The 16,934-nt window shown below is 39.3% G+C and overlaps 2 protein-coding genes across 7 annotated transcripts in view; both read right to left on the bottom strand.

Moving 5' to 3' along the window:
* The window catches only part of LOC126915260 (teneurin-a), a 695,244-nt gene that overhangs the window by 431,180 nt on the left and 247,130 nt on the right, over nt 1-16,934 (bottom strand). For all 6 annotated transcript variants that reach the window (XM_050719759.1, XM_050719762.1, XM_050719761.1 and 3 more), the window contains one exon: nt 8,511-8,569. The gene's annotated coding sequence lies outside the window, so the exon portion shown is untranslated. The remainder of the gene's footprint in view (nt 1-8,510; nt 8,570-16,934) is intronic.
* Nucleotides 14,827-16,212, bottom strand: LOC126915368 (GATA zinc finger domain-containing protein 14-like; the record flags this gene model as incomplete). Its single annotated transcript, XM_050719970.1, is given in 1 exon segment — nt 14,827-16,212. A coding segment is annotated over 1 exon segment (1,386 nt), but the record flags the coding sequence as incomplete, so codon positions are not given.

Below are 16,934 nucleotides of genomic sequence, written 5' to 3'. Positions count from 1 at the left end.
ACGTGCGTCATTAAATTTGCTTTGTAAGCGACACGCGGAATCCACGATTGCCTTTTACATATACCGTGGCACGCGTGACGCCGCCACCATTGCGCATCGAATGCACGTGAGACGCCGCGACGTATTTAGGTTGAACTGTTTCGTCGAACGTGACGCGGTTTGATGTCGGAAGAGTCGGAAAGAGTGGATGATTTTTTCCTCGTTAAATAATGTAGCCTATTTGTACTGTCGATCTAATCACGCCACCAAAATCTAAGACAACGTCTACCATTTCGTTATGGGCAAAGTCAAGTTGCATGACGCGACTCGATCGATGATCGCCCTTTGCCAAAAGGAGGAAGCGAACGGCGATTCGCGGCGGTTGAGAGACGAAGAAAATTACACGAGGCGTAGGACAGGCGGTATTTTGTGGCGCAGAATGTCAATTAAACGGCGTGGCCGATTAACCATAACCGAAACCTCGACAAAGGCCGGAGCGTGCACCGTTTCGCACTCCGGTGGGTTCATCACGCGATAATTTATATGGTAATTCCAGGGACGTAATAAGTCCCCCTTGGCAAACTCTGGCTGCCACTACACACGAGGCAACGTACCAGCGCGGCGTTCTACTACGCTGACCCCGGACGTTCCATCGGGAGAGGACCGCCTGCCATGTACACATCATTACTAAAAGCGGTCATCGATTCATCGAACCTCCGACCAGCTCGGTTCGCTCGTCTGCTCGTCGATCCTGCTCTCTGTGCCTCTCCTGTAAGCGCGTACACGCGCCTTTATGCGCGATCACAACCTCTCATGTATTCGTGTGTGACTGTATACATAGTCCTGTATGCGCGTCCATTGTCGAATTTTCCCACCAGCCCAGAGATTCTATGTGTTGGATTTAATTAACACCATCTCGTTAACTTTCGTTACGGATCGCCGTGTTCCGATCGGATCCACGGATAAAGATGAATTTAAATATCGGGACCTTTGCCATCGTGATTACATCCTGCCTCTGCAAACTCGTTAGACTATCGTACGCGGTCAGACGTGTTCCAGCTTTTGCTTGATTTTTTCGTTTCGAATTGCATTTTTCTCGATATGCGTTTGTGATATTCTCTATAGTTATGTCTAGTAGTAAAAACGTAAAAAATGTCCTTTGTAAAAAGAAAAAAAAAAAGAAAAAGAAAATTTGGAGAGCTTATTTTTAAATTCGTACATTAGCTTTCGCACAATTCCTGTGTGAATAATTTCAGCGGAAAATGTTGGAGTTAAAGTATACTTAAGTTGTCAAAGAGGAAAGAAATTGGTTCTAAGCTGTTTCCAACTTTTGACTTGATCTTCTGAGATGTACCCGAGAATAGAAATAGAAAAGTTAGACAGGACACTTTGAGAAACTATGTGAATTTTATATGTTGTTGTATCAAGTTTATACAAAGCCATTGCACGGCTTCCGTTCTTGGGATTTAACATCCACTTTGATTTATAACATACTGATCGTCGCAGATGAGAAAGGGAAAGATAAATCACAGTGATAGCCTAGGAAAGAGTTTGATATTTAGGTATGTTATTAATCTAGTCGATATCAACAGTTCTTTAAAAATTTCCGAAAGATTTGGAATTATTAAGCAAAATTTTATGTGATTAAGCTTGGTGCACGTTTCGTACAGATAGGATGTCGAATAATTGAAGTTTTTGAACGAAACGATTATCGAACAACCATGACGTGAAATGTATTCCAAAAGTGACTGCACTCAGGGACGATGTTGATTCGCGCGGACGAGAGAGAGAATATTAAAAGCAACGATAATCGATGAGGATGGATGAGGTTATAACGTTACGGTGAAACGATTTACTCATAAATTTTGTTTGCTTCCGTGAGATCGAAAAACCGCGACGCATAGGGGTGAGTCGATGTTACATGAAAAATATATGTACGCCGTGTAATTTTCAAACAAATCGAATACATTGACAATCAACGATCGTACGGATAATGAAAAAATTTTTTCGCTGATTGATTAAAATAAATGTAAACAATAATTCATATTTATCAGAATGAACGAAATTTCAGTTTAATGTATTATATTTTCATCAACACAGGCGTGAATCTTATTTTTGGTCAAACAAACGAACACGTTGTACGGTTTTGCAAATTTTAATCTTCTATGACTTAATTATTCTCTAGAAAGATCATCGATATTTTATATTTCTACTTAAACTTACAAGCGTACATAACGCGTTATTCGATGTCCGGTATGTAACTGAACAATAAACACTTCAAGAAATTGAAGAACATACTTTTGTTATCGTATTTTTTCATATAAAAATTTTAGTCGCTTTTAAAAAAATATTTACATGAAAAGCTTGTTTGCATAGTACTTCAGATATGGTATTCGCATCCATTTAGATTCCAATTCGATGTTTCATTTGTTTTTACTCAACTCAAAAAAAGTATCTGCATGTAAAACAAACAATTTGCAACAATCGTACTGTTCATGAAAATTCAGGTATTCTCCTAAGTTGTAATAGAGTTTTAAATAGTTGCAATTTTTTTGTGTTCAGTCAACTACAAAGGATATGCATTTTTTAACGACTTTACTAAAGGACAAAATTTCAAATTTTACTAAAATTCACTTTGATAAGTTCGTTCTCTGTGTTTGCAGGAATGTACGAATATTACATATGAATGTTTATACCGTTTCATTTAGTAACTTACATAATAACTTACATAATAATAATAAAAACACCAGATGTAAAATGATATCTACAAATATCCTATGTTCGCTTGTTTATGAACAATAATCAATTAACTATAACGACGAAAATTAATATTTCTTGTTCTAACAGTAAGAAATAAACAAGATTTGATTAACGATGATTTGAATTTCCCGTTGCTTCTTTGACAATATTACATCGAATGGAAACTTTACGCCAATTGACGAAAGGAAAACAAAAGGAACGAAGAAATTACCGTTTAATTGATTACAGAGAAGAATTTCCACATTCGCCCGTCTGCACAGGTTAAAGCACCAGTTGATTGAAGACAAACGGAACCATTGCTGGATCTTCCAAAAGCGACTCGTTTGAGATCAAGAAAGAGAGGACGTAGTTCTAACTGCAGTGATTGCGAACTCGATTGCAACGTCTATTTCTAGGTTCGAAAATGCTTCAGCCTATCTCGTGAGATTCTCAATGTGGGTTTTTTACCTAACTTTATAAAATATTATATTTCATTACTACTCTCTTGTTTAATTCGAAATTTCTTGGATCGAGTAGTCGTGCATGTCTTTCAACTATTAATGTTACTGTTATTCGTCATCGTACCAGGTCATTATTAAATCTTCGTCTATTAAATTTCTTGAAGTTTATTAGTTCAATAAATCGGAATAATTGGTAGGTTGCGTTGATATTGAGAAAGAAAGCTTTTAATTTCATGACGCGAATGGTGACACCGCTATTGAACTGTTTCTTCCCCTTTTATGGCTTTGAGCTTCATGAACAATTCCACCGATGTTTCCTCCAATAAAGGAAAATGATACTTCGACCTTCCCTTTTCTCCCAATTTCGGCAGTAATCCCGGAGAATGTGATAAATTTCTTAGACTCGTGTCAGATGGTAAACACTTGACCATAGCTTCTAATTAATTCCACTTCCGATTGAAAATGCAGTATAAAGGAAGAAGTTCCTTTTGTAAAATATTTGTACAAAGAAGAGATAAAGGGGGCGTTTAGTTAATAAAAAATTGTCACTTCGAAGTCGCGTCGTTTAAAATTCATATCGTATACATATATTTCATGTACGAAACATTCAAAATATTCCAAAGTAAAATATTCGATATGCTCTTTATAGAATGACAATTTTCGATCCCTGAACAAAAAAACAGAATAGTTATTTTCTCTCGTAAATTTGAAATCCGTCACGAATAATAAAGCGTACACAGTGGATCGTTCTGTTACTCTAAACTTAATTATCTGAAAAACGAGTTGTGTGGAAAATAATACAAATATAAATTTAAAATGTTTCGCAGTCTTCGAGTTTCAGCGTTGAAACTTTATTTTTTATATTTTGAAAGTTAGGAGACAGAACAAATCTTTCTCCAAATTATTTATTGCTCAATAAGGAATTCAGTCACATTAAAAAGAAATACTGCGTGCTTCTATGAAAGAAACTCAACCTTCCTTAAACAATTCATCGTTTTCCTCTCACATTTTTCCGATTATTGAAAAAAGATTCGCGATACGACCCAGCTCCGAGGACAATGTTGTGTATGAAAGCAACCACAATTAACAACTAAATCATTCAAGCACTGTGTAATGAGACAGAGCACGAAACGCGCTATTAAGCAGAGACAAAGACACATTCGAAGGGGGTAGCTTCCGACAGACGATCGCTTCGATCACGTTGGAAGGAAGCCCGGTATACACGTTAGAGGTTCCAGCTGTCGGTGGTGTATCGCGGTCACAGTAATCTACGAGGCAGTTTCGTCTTCATTTGCCAAATGGTCGGTAAATCCGCGTGTCACACACTGCCACGTGATGGAGGGAGAGAAGGCAGTTCGGCATCGCGTTAAGGCGAAACTTAACTGCGATGTAAACTCACTTTGGCCGCCGCTAGACCGCCACTCCTAACCAATACCGAGCCGCTGCGGCCATTCAACGACTCTCCCGCCGAGATTACGTAGCGTAGCCCTTGATCTGTTCCTACCGAGTTCCAGGCAAAACGGATTTGTTTTACTGCTGTCTTTGTGTAAACGTTCGCTCATGGCGTTGCTGGACTTGTATTGTTATTACGGTACTTCGTGAAATTCACGAACTTGATCTGCCAGTAGTTTTGTGGAGAAGTAAACTTGAACGTGTTCTTACTTTGGTATATGTAGAACAAATAGTTAGAGAATTATCGATTGTTGCATTGATGAACGTCACGTTAAGGGCAGAGCAGTGTACCAGATTTATGATATGATAAAAGGATTTGCTATTTTTGGAAATTTGAATTTCGAGAAGCATGGGAAATTTAATTCCATATAATTGGAAAACAAAATGAAATTTTAAAAGTAGAAGTAACTTCCATGTAGCATGATGCTTATTATGGCAAATTGATTTGCCGAAATAGGATTTATTCTATGCGCATTTTATGTGCAACACATTCTTCTTGCTAAAAACAAATCGCTTCTATAATCTTCGCGTTACGTTTGTTTTAACCTGTTAACGAAGCTTTTAAGAACCTTTGTCCATATAATACTCTTATACTATTTTTAACCATAAAACACGGTAACAAAGTTCACGCGGAAACTCTGTACGATATTCTCTATGAATGTACAGAAGAAAACGTAGATATACAAAATGTATATTCTAAAGTATACAAGGAACATTTCTGAAAACATATTCTTTTAGAAGAAAAACACTGTTACGAACAATGTTATTTTATGAGAATTTAGAATAAAAGAGAAGTTAAAATAAATAAAAGTACTCTTTAGCAGTGACCCTATTGACACGCGCAATGTCGTAAACTTTGACGAATACAGGAATACAGAGTACAGAAAAAAGGATTTTTAACCGTGCTTTTAGTCCAAAGCACTCGTAATTGTATCCTCTTTTAGAGAAATCTATTTAATTTTATGACAGAACACGTGCCCATACATTCGTTCGTATTCTCGGGAAAAACGAATAAAATCGTTCAGTTGCAAACGTCGTAAAAAAATGTACTTTCATCAAACTCACTTGCTGGCGTTCTTAACCATAAAACGAACCGAAAACGCATTCCACGGCACTTCTTTATTAATTCAACGTAATTACGTAACGTATACCACTATTAACTCTAAAGTTCAAAAAATTGTAACTTAAACCAGGACACTTAAGGCCACGCGCACTTTTGATGAATTTTTTTCATCGGCGAAGAGCCATCGAGCTCGAGTAATTTAAACTTCAAGAAGCATCGTGCGCGGGTTACCGGAAATGCTCGTTACGCGGCGGCTATCTTGACGACATTGGTGAGAAAACGACTCGAGCAACTGAAGGCTGACCACGCTAACGAAACACGAAAATAAATCGCTAAACTGGAATGAAGCGTTCGACTCATAATCGAAAGGGGAATCGAACAGCCCTGGGTTACGAAAACATTTCTAGAGAAACGTTCTAAAATTTACATAATATTGAACTGCGAAAGGAGGAAATTTTTGATTAAAAAAGGTCGTCCGTTCCTAAAAGAAAGAAAGAAAATGTTTGTAAAAAGTTAAAAAATCCTCGTGCTTTTGTTAAAAAGAAGAGGGTGAAAAAATGAGCAAAATTTCCGATCTAAGGAGGAACATATTCGATAGATATAGTGAAAAACTTTGAAGTATGTAATAAACTGTATTATATATGGTTTTCGGCTGAACTTTTTCACTTGAAATATTTTTGCTCCATTTAGAATTTCATAAAAATATTTCGTACAAAAATTGCGATTTTAAATACAACAGACATATTTCATGTGACAGAGTCCGGTGAAATAGTCTGTATATAAAAATTTGAGCACACGTTTCGTCCATTATTTTGTGACTGATTGCCTTCCGTTATAGATGGATTAAAACGCGCCATATTATTTAATAGGAAAAGATAGAAGCCGCAGGTAAAAGTTTTTCAACGTCGAACGAAATTTGACGGGAAAGGTGTGTCCAAAGATTTTTACGTTACTTTCGCACATATTAGCTATTATTTTTCGTCTTCTTTTACGGACAAATATAAACATAATATATAATCGATTCGCCACAAACTTATCGAATAAATATTTAATTCATATTGATAGGCCGAGTAATATCTAAATATAAGATTAGTTTTAGTCATTGTCCCGAATACCATTTATTATGTGTATATTTAATTATACGATAAATTCAAATCAAATAAATTTTGGTTCGTAATATTTCATTATTAATAACATGAAATGGGAATTCCATACATATTTGATATATCTCATTTACATTCAAAATAATTCAAAGACTTGAGCCGTAATAATCGGCAAAGTAAGTAAGATATACTGATGTTTTTCGTTAAAAGGGCTAGATATATATTCCAACTTCGTTCAGGCTTAAATTCAATTCAATTCAAACTTCAATTCAAACTATTTTACTACTTTCAAGTTTCTATTCTTCACATTAGCCGAATAACATTACTCGAAATGGATTAAATCGACTAATCTGAACGAGGCATAAATGAGCCAAAATTTTTAGAAATAACCTTCTCCGATCATATATCATCATACATATATTTACAGTACTAACCTCCCAAAATCTAGCTTTATTAATCACTTAACCAAGACAGTAAACCGCCCTATGCCCGAAATCAAACGTCACCGAATTGCCTGCAGACTATAACACGGCCAATCCGGAGGGGCTATTACCGCTTCGAAACGAGACCCGTAACGATGCTCGTTTCCCAAGACGTGCAAAAACGTCCCCTTTGCTTGGTGACCGCCTCTTCCGGATCGTATATAATTCCGGCTTTCGTTTTAGCGAGAAAAACCTCTCTTCCTCTTCTCTTTCTTCTTTAACGACGGTCCGAGCCGCGATCTCGTGAAAAGTCGGAGGCGTAGTCCGCGATATAAAGCCCCGTGCTATTCTCCCCCGACTGGTGTCAACTCGCTGGCGCGAGAATGCAAAGCGGAACGAACATTAAGTAAAATTCCGCCAGGGCGGCGCGACGTTTTACGCGCGGTGCGCCGCATAAAGCCTCTTACGTGCAAGTAAATTGTAAGTCCCTTATAGCCGACTGGTCAACGGCGTAAGCACTTTCGTTCGGGCCGTGACAAAAACAGCGCCGGGTACGACGTAAGGAGATTAGGGTCGTTATTGCGCGCGCAGGTCCCTCGGCTGTACAGAAGAGAAACTTGCGACGCGGAAAAGTCGTCAGCTACCGTCGCGGTGTTTCCAAAGGTGCGGCGAAACCGCGAAAGTGACAGAAAGCCGGACACAAAAGAACCGTCCCGTATTAAACGGACGAAGTTACACAACCGGCTGAACGGGGTGGCGTAAAAAGCGTGCGATTCACTGTTAGGAGGAAAGCCGGCGATTGTCGAGTTTCGCGTCTCGTTTTCTTTCTCCCTCGGGTCTCAACGATGTCCCGGACGATACTTAACGGAGTACTTGCACCGAGAGATGTAATTGATGGCAATTTGATTGAGCCAAGTCTGGGACGAAGCAGGTACTTTGTACCTGATGCTTTGTACCATTGTGGATGATTATTGGACTTTAAACGATTGAGAGGGAAGAAGGGTTTGTGTGGAGATTTGTTTCGAGCGACAGAGGATAGGGTTATAGATGCGTGCGCGTTGGACAACTGGAACTGAAATTGAATTAGTAGCGCTATCTATGACTACGTTTCTGTGTGTTCTGCACCAGCATGAAATTTTATACCGAGTTTGTATACGTAGTATATTTGTCGGAATATTGGTAAGCGTACGTGATATTTGGTTTTGGAATTGTCTCCTTTAAGCTATGATATATCGTATCCTACAGTTTCGAAGATTCACCGCTATGTAAGATGGATAAAGTATATACTTACAGTGACACGTCAGACTGGTGGTCAGAATCTGCTTGTTGGAGTCCGCGTGCTCGGTAGAGCTGAAAATTAAGAAATCAGAATATGTAAAATATATCCATAGAGCAGATATAATCTTACGTAAGATATTTCTCTATCGTACTTCAAACACGATATAAGCTATAACACTGTTTCATTGTGTCTTCACACCTGTTACGATCGCCATTCATAAGAGAAGAACATTCTACTCGCGGTTGTATATTCGGTATTCATAATGTCCAAAGGATTAAGTTCAATCCTAACAACTACCGTTAACCCCGACGCAATTAGGTCGACCAATAAAATCTACCAAACCCAAGTTTGCGAATCTACAAATCTCTCTTTCGACCTAGGTAACAAACAGTCCTTGTTAAATTTATACTCGGACTTAATAAATTTACGAACGGTATCGCGCGGCGGATATCCAACCAGTTGGATATCTGGCCACGGTAGCGCGATGCTCTCTGTTGGCGCTCGGTTAATGAAGAATTAAAGTCGACCTCCGCGTTCCTATTACGGAACGGTATGTTGGAACGATACACGGGTCGAGAGAGAGCCAGGCCGGAGACCCCGTGGATTCCGAGGATCCACGAGCGGTGCATGTTTGATGCCGGAAGTGCTTCGAGGCCCGGGCCTACCATCCTCTGGCTGCGGTTTCCGCAACCTCCGTAGGGTCATTAGCCAACCATTCATTATGCAAGTGCGAGGCAGTATTGCGTCAATATAGGAGGGGGGCGGCAGATTGTTGGCCCAATCGATAACAATGCGCCTGTTTACCGGTCGGATAATCAACAAACGCAGCTTCTGCTACCTACTACCTCCGAAGACCAAGCAAGTGGGAATTACAATCTGCCTCGTTCCGAATGATATTGCGTCCCGGAAGTGTTGCGTCCTCTGCCACTCTCGCCCTCCTGCTACTCGCGTCTACGTGTACTCGTCAGCATCCCTCTTGATCCTGTCCTCTCCCTGTTGCTATTTACGCGACACAGTAGCTGGAGTAGGTGGAAATTCAGAATGGAAACCAGGGGATGTTTTTGGCGATTCACCGTTGATTTTGCTGGTGTGAGGGACAGTGGCGTTTTTCCCGTGGATTTGGAACTAAATATTTTTTAACGTCGTAGTTTTGCTAACCTATCAAGGACTAAGCAGTGAAAGCCCGCTATGTATAAAAAAAAAAGAATATCGTTATAAAATACTTCCATTTCTCCAGATTTTATATTCCTTCCTGCCTTTAAAATACTAGGTAGTTCTGTCATAAAGCTTTGTGTCATGTTCTATTGCCTCTTGAGATTTAAATAAAAATTGGAATCTTGCTCAAACAATTAATCATACACTGTGTTTCTACTGTTGTGTTATCCACAAAACAGTGGTTTTGTCCATTCCAATTTTCAGAAATCCATAATTCATAGACGTAAAAGCTTCCATTCGACCGAAGAAACACCGAAAACATTAATTCAACGTTAACTACAATACTATAGCCAATTTCATTGAACCTTAATCCCTCTCTTACCACAATCTCCTCCCAAAAAAACAACAAAGATATTCCGAGTTATCGTAACAATATCGGACACCGTACGTCAATCAGATTTCCCTCTAGTACCCGATACCGCCCCACAAACCTTAGTCACGCAACAAAAACATCCAGCAGATTCCTATCAGTTCCTTTCCAATAAAACAGGGCTTGCGTAACCTGTTACTCAACCCGTTGCAGCAAACCCGATCTAACCTGTCAGACTATTCCGGATAGAGCACTGGCTCGAGCGTCGTAGACAGGGTTCCATAGGGGCCACCGGTCAAGCAGCCAGAATTCGATATTCGTCGGCGTGTCGGGCGCGACAGACAAGCCGGAAGTATGAAACGCGGAGATGAAAGGGGGCCCGGGCGATATTCCGAAACAGGAGACGGAAAGAGCAGCATGAGCGAAAGGGAGGTGAGAGGAAAGGGGAGGCGAAAGGGTGGAGAAAATGGCCGGGGGTTGGAGATCGACGGCCCCTTTGATCTAAGTTTCTGGGAATGCAGGCCGAAGGGACAGCGTGCGTAGAGCTGCCGCCCAGGAAGTTGCTGGTAATTTGCTTAGTTGAATTAGATTGTGAATTTTGTACCGCAGTGTTTGAGACCATCGCGCGTTCGTCTGTCGCTTCGCCCCTCTCACTTGGTCACCCCTTGGTCTCTCACCCCCCGGTCCTTTCGCGCTCCCGTCGTCGTCGTCGTCGACCTTATAATTACTGTTCTATCTTCAGGGAGAGAGAAGTTTGCCAATTCGTTGCCGTCGACGGAAATCCGCGCTTTGATCCGCCAAGAAGCGGGTGCCACCCCCGCCATTTCATCATCCTCTTTCGTTCCGTATCTGGAAACACTTGGGACGTTCGGCGGTGAGGAGCGGAATCGCGCGCGATTATGCCGGCGTGATTTCCGCCGCTTTGATCCGGATGCTAAACGGAAAAGATGATCGCGAACGGGAAACGCAGAGCAGCTGGGAATAAAATTAATCCGACATCAATGGGACGCGAGTGTACTGTGGCTCAGACGATGTTCTCGATTACTTCGGGTTTCATAGTTCGAAATAAATACAAAGTCCCTGTGGGAAACGGATGAAACGTTCGATGTGTTGTAATTGCGTTTGATGTCGCGAGTTAATCGCACCAAGGCGTCGGTTCCAGGGGTGGGTTAATGAGATCTGTTTTTCAAATCGATGCCCTTGGTAAATGGCTTAAGTAGCAAGATTGTTCAAAGGAATGGCATGAAATAGCGGATACGAGCAATCGTGTGCATCGGTTTGCTTTTTACAACAGACCAAACCCAACGACGTTTCACATTACTTTCCACTTTATAAAACTCTTCGTACATCCTTCAAAAAAAAAAAAAAAAAAAGAAAAGAAGAATTCTCGCCATCCTATAAATTCCAAAAGGAGAATCTCCACTACCATATCCCACGAGACAACGACGATATCGAATTCGCATCGAAATCTGTTCTCTCGACTGGAGTTCGTTGCACCCCGTTCGTTGCTCGCGTTCAACTACCCCCATCCCCGAAGAGTAACGATCAAAAAGAAACGAAAGAAAGAAAAAGGGGAAGCAAAAACGAGTAGAGAAGGAAGAAGATCGTCAGACCGTCGACCCAAATTCCATCATCGTCGAATTCCTGGCGGCGCGGTCTTCGTGATTCGCGTGCGGATCGCGATACCGATAGACGCCAGGTCCTGGCTACATACCGGCTAGAGGGTGGAAGACATAGAGAACAGACGGACGAGGAGGAAGGGGTAAGTATGTATATATGTATGTACACGTATAGATGCAGGTACCATGCCACCGTGCAGGAGGTGTACGCACGCCGTGCAGTCGGATATAATCCCGTGGAAACGGTGTTCCCGTATGCACGAGCTGGCTGCGTGTGCACGTGTGCGCGGGCCACGCGGCAACCGTGCGAATCCTATACGGCGGGCTTCAGGCACGAATGGGGGATCAATGTTTTATCGATATTGCAGCAGACGCGGCACTGATACGTCTCGAGTCGGCCGTCGCGCATATATAGTGCGTGCTTTCTCCCGTTTGCCGGAGGATTTATGGATTAGCGTTTGTTTATCGCTGTCCTCGCCGCGTCCCGACGTTCTACTGTTCGTTGTTCGCCGAGGGATGCTTTTTCTACGAGGATGCTCGTTTCGAACCGTTAACGCTTTCCTTTTCGTGTTTCGTTCGTACAAATAGAACGAGGTTCTTATAATTAGAAGGGCATGCGATCCAGCTGCTTAGGGTTTGCGTTGTACGATTGTAGGGATTACGTTGCGCGGAGGATGTCACTTGAACCTCTCACGAGACAAACTGATCGACCTAATTTTCAATAAATTTTATAATTTTATTGCGTAGGTTACTTTAAGAAATTGCCATTCAACTTCCTCGGAAACAGATGATCTCCCGTCAGAGAAACATGTAACGACAAAAATTCTGGAGAACACGAAGCTGCAGGTCGTACACGATGCTTCGAACGGGATTACCCGTGTGCGCTGAAGCGAAATCGTGGAAACGCTTGTCTGCCTGCATAAAGTATCGATCAACGCACGCGTTTGCCTCCGGTTTTCCTGCTAGACGATGCAAGCGCGCTGTCACAGAGACATCACCTCTCCCCGGAGGGAACTTAAAAGACGAGCGCAATTTTATCGCCCGGTCGGCGTATCGAACACCCGAGGATAGTGTAAGGAGAAAAAATTCCAGCGATTAGGGATGGGTTGTAAACAAAATAACGATGGAGCAATAGTCTAGAAGCATTTTGCGTGAACGCGAACCTAGAATCCACGATGTTGGCCGTACGAGGAACGAAAATGACGGAGAAATTCAGACGAGTAGAACGAGACAGGAGTAAAATGGACGACAGAGGGGTAAGATATGGTAAACGTGACGAAAGAGGGAGACGGAATTGTGCAAGGGCGGATGGAGGAGGGAAAGAAAGCAAAGAGGTTGCCGCCGTCAGGAAACTTTTGTTTAAAATTGGAATTCCTTTGCGGCTCGTTGGGACTAGGAATGCAGATAGGGTGGAGGCGACGAAAACCGTGAGAGTGGTTGAGCGAGGGTGCGGCAAAGGGTGTGTGGAGGGAACACGAGGCGAGGGTATCCGAAAAAATGGCAACGCACGATATTGTTTCGTCATAGAGGGAAACTTAATAGCAATGGGTGCAAGTATACTACCTTTCAAAAATATACGAACACTTGCTTATATCTTTGACAAGATTTATTCACAAAATTACATTTATATTCGTTTATAAAAAGTTAAAAAAAAAATAAAAATGGGGAAGAAAGAAGAGACGAGAAATAAAAATCGAAATTCTACGCAAAATGTCTAAAATATCAAATTCGAAGAGAACAAGCACCGCAATTATTAACCATACGACGGTGTACGAGGTGTCGAGCAGCCAGGAACGCCGATAAATTCCGCGGGCCGCAATGTTCTTCGACTAAAGACAAGATCTACATGCCAGCGCTCGAGCTACCGATAAACACATACTATTCGGCAAACCATGGCAGCCGCTTAATTAATTTGCAGCTATCTTACGAGAAGCTGGAATCATGTTACCGGTACGTATGTAGCCGCAGCTAAACGCATTAACCCGTAATTATCGAAATTACAGGACCGCCAGCAAGCCAACCGAAGACTTCCTCTGGTATCTCTAAGACGTATCTTCCCACTTTCTCCCTTTCTTTGTCTTCCTCTTACGTTCTCACACACTCCTTCTCTCCCTTCTGACGCACCATTCTGCGACCTACTGCGGATACTTAGATAAGTGTCCCTCCATCTCACTAATTATTCGAACGCCCTGATGGGCCGATTCTCCCACTGCTCTGAGCTCCAGGATATATAGATCGTGACGCGCTGAGATGGGTTTTAAGAAATTGAAACTTGATCGGGTGGGGTGAACTAATTCGACGGATTAACCAAAGGAATTGTAATCGAAATTTTCGGAGACGTTGAAAACACACAGGAAAAACGTGTTTGGGGCAATGAAGTTTGGAGAAATGATGAGATAGTCGAGAGTGTAATTGGAGAAATGGTTAATTGTTTGGGCAATTTAATTGAACTTTGTTTGGATAAGTTTACGGATGTTTTCGTCCGAACATCTCATGTCCGACTAAGTTGGGACTTTTCTACTGTGTTGTATATTACCCGACTCTAAATTTACTTTGCTATTTTTTTAATGATTATAATTTATTTTGTAATTATAAATTCTATCTGCCTTACAATATCGGGGACGAGTCGTGCAGTACAGATGAAAATTATCTGGCTTTTTTCCTGAGATATTTGTACTTTTCTTTAGATGAACAAATTAATATGTCGGAGATGTAGGGACATCGGGCCTTTCTTTTGGAAGATTCCCCAATACTTGGGCTCGAGGTAACATAACTGGTCGCCGAACGTAGCCACGGTCACGGGATGAACGAAATGTCTTACAGAGGAGGTACCATTGTTGAGGAATACGCCGTATAAACAATCAAGTCTTGATCAGGAGCAATGCTGGTTTACGTGGAACTGCCTAGCTACGGCGCTTGGGAATTTGTTGATATTCCCGATCGATATGTATTTGACATGTGTGACTGTATCTGTCTTTTATTTTGCAATCTCCTTGGAGAGTTTTCTGTCATTGACTTGGAGTCAGTCTGAAAGTAACCCAACGTCTGATTTAATGCGTCTGCGTGCTACAAAATGTATTCCATTGTACAAAGAGTTTACCCGTTGACCGTGGATTCGTAATTGAGCCCAGGAACATTGTCAATAGCTTTTGTTATACTTATTAATTATTTCACGCCAAAATTTCTAACGAAATCCGACATTGTTACTATAACTGTTTCTATTATTGTTGCTATTATTGTTACTATTATTGTTTCTATTATTGTAACTATTATTGTTTCTATTATTGTTTCTATTATTGTTTCTATTATAGTTTCTATTATTGTTACTATTATTGTTGCTATTATTGTTACTGTTATTGTTTCTATTATTGTTACTGTTATTGTTTCTATTGTTGTTTCAATTATTATTTCTATTATTGTTTCTATTATTGTTACTATTATTGTTACTATTATTGTTTCTGTTATTGTTTCTATTATTGTTTCTATTATTGTTACTATTATTGTTGCCATTATTGTTTCTGTTATTGTTTCTATTATTGTTTTTATTATTGTTTCTATTATTGTTTTTATTATTGTTGCGATTATTGTTACTATTATTGTTACTATTATTGTTTCTATTACTGTTACTATTATTGTTTCTATTACTGTTACTATTATTGTTTCTATTATTGTTTCTATTATTGTTTCTATTATTGTTTCTATTATTGTTACTATTACTGTTACTATTATTGTTTCTGTTATTGTTTCTGTTATTGTTTCTGTTATTGTTTCTGTTATTGTTTCTATTATTGTTTCTATTATTGTTTCTGTTATTGTTTCTATTATTGTTTCTATTATTGTTTTTATTATTGTTACTATTATTGTTACTATTACAGTTACTATTATTGTTTCTATTATTGTTTCTATTATTGTTTCTGTTATTGTTTCTATTATTGTTTCTATTATTGTTACTATTATTGTTGCCATTATTGTTTCTGTTATTGTTTCTGTTATTGTTTCTATTATTGTTTTTATTATTGTTTCTATTATTGTTTTTATTATTGTTGCTATTATTGTTACTATTATTGTTACTATTATTGTTTCTATTACTGTTACTATTATTGTTTCTATTATTGTTTCTATTATTGTTTCTATTATTGTTTCTATTATTGTTACTATTATTGTTACTATTATTGTTTCTATTATTGTTTCTATTATTGTTTCTATTATTGTTACTATTATTGTTGCTATTATTGTTTCTGTTATTGTTACTATTACTGTTACTATTACTGTTACTATTATTGTTTCTATTATTGTTTCTATTATTGTTTCTGTTATTGTTTCTGTTATTGTTTCTGTTATTGTTTCTATTATTGTTTCTGTTATTGTGTCTATTATTGTTTCTATTATTGTTTCTATTATTGTTTTTATTATTGTTACTATTATTGTTACTATTATTGTTACTATTACAGTTACTATTATTGTTTCTATTATTGTTTCTATTATTGTTTCTGTTATTGTTTCTATTATTGTTTCTATTATTGTTACTATTATTGTTACTATTATTGTTACTATTATTACTATTATTATTATTACCTTACTTATAAAATTTCTAACGAAATCCGACAATTCCGTGTGACATATTTCGGAAACATATTGTTCATCCCAATGCTCTCACTGTTCTGATACGTTAAACGTTCATATTCCGAGTGTTATAAGTTATTTTCTAGAACTGATTTTGTTTCGTACAGATTGGAACATTTGTACTTTTGAAAATTATCAGTTTTTATTATTGAATTTCATAAAATTAATTTTAAATTTCGATTTTCACCGACTCCAGCCCAAGATATAACAATAAAACTCAGAGCGATTGGTACTGCATGATTCTTTCTTAAAATTTCTTTATAGACTCGCACGAAAAAGAACCGAACGATCATTGTAAGGTTACGTGGAATAAAAAGAAAGAGTAGAAAGAGGAAATGAAGAGTAGACACGATCAACGATTGCCAGAGAAAATGGCACCACGCGGTGGAAGCTTCTTTAATTTGTAGTGGGAACGGTGAGCGAATAGCCCCGGAATCTCGCATCCGGATTGATCGTCCGGAACTATGAAATATCGTCGCGACCGATGACGTATTTCATTTTGCCCGTCACTCATTTTTCTCTTCCTCCAACCTTTTTTATTTTTTATTTTTTTTTTTATTTTTTTTAAGACACCCATCACGAATATCGACCGGCTTTCAATCGGCCAACAGATGTCCGAAGAAAAATCTACGCGAGCCGTGTTTCAGCAACCCGTCATCGACGATGTCG

The sequence above is a fragment of the Bombus affinis genome, chromosome 4 (assembly GCF_024516045.1).
Source record: "Bombus affinis isolate iyBomAffi1 chromosome 4, iyBomAffi1.2, whole genome shotgun sequence".
Classification (NCBI taxonomy): Eukaryota; Metazoa; Arthropoda; class Insecta; order Hymenoptera; family Apidae; genus Bombus; species Bombus affinis.
This window is presented reverse-complemented; position numbering and strand designations above follow the sequence as displayed.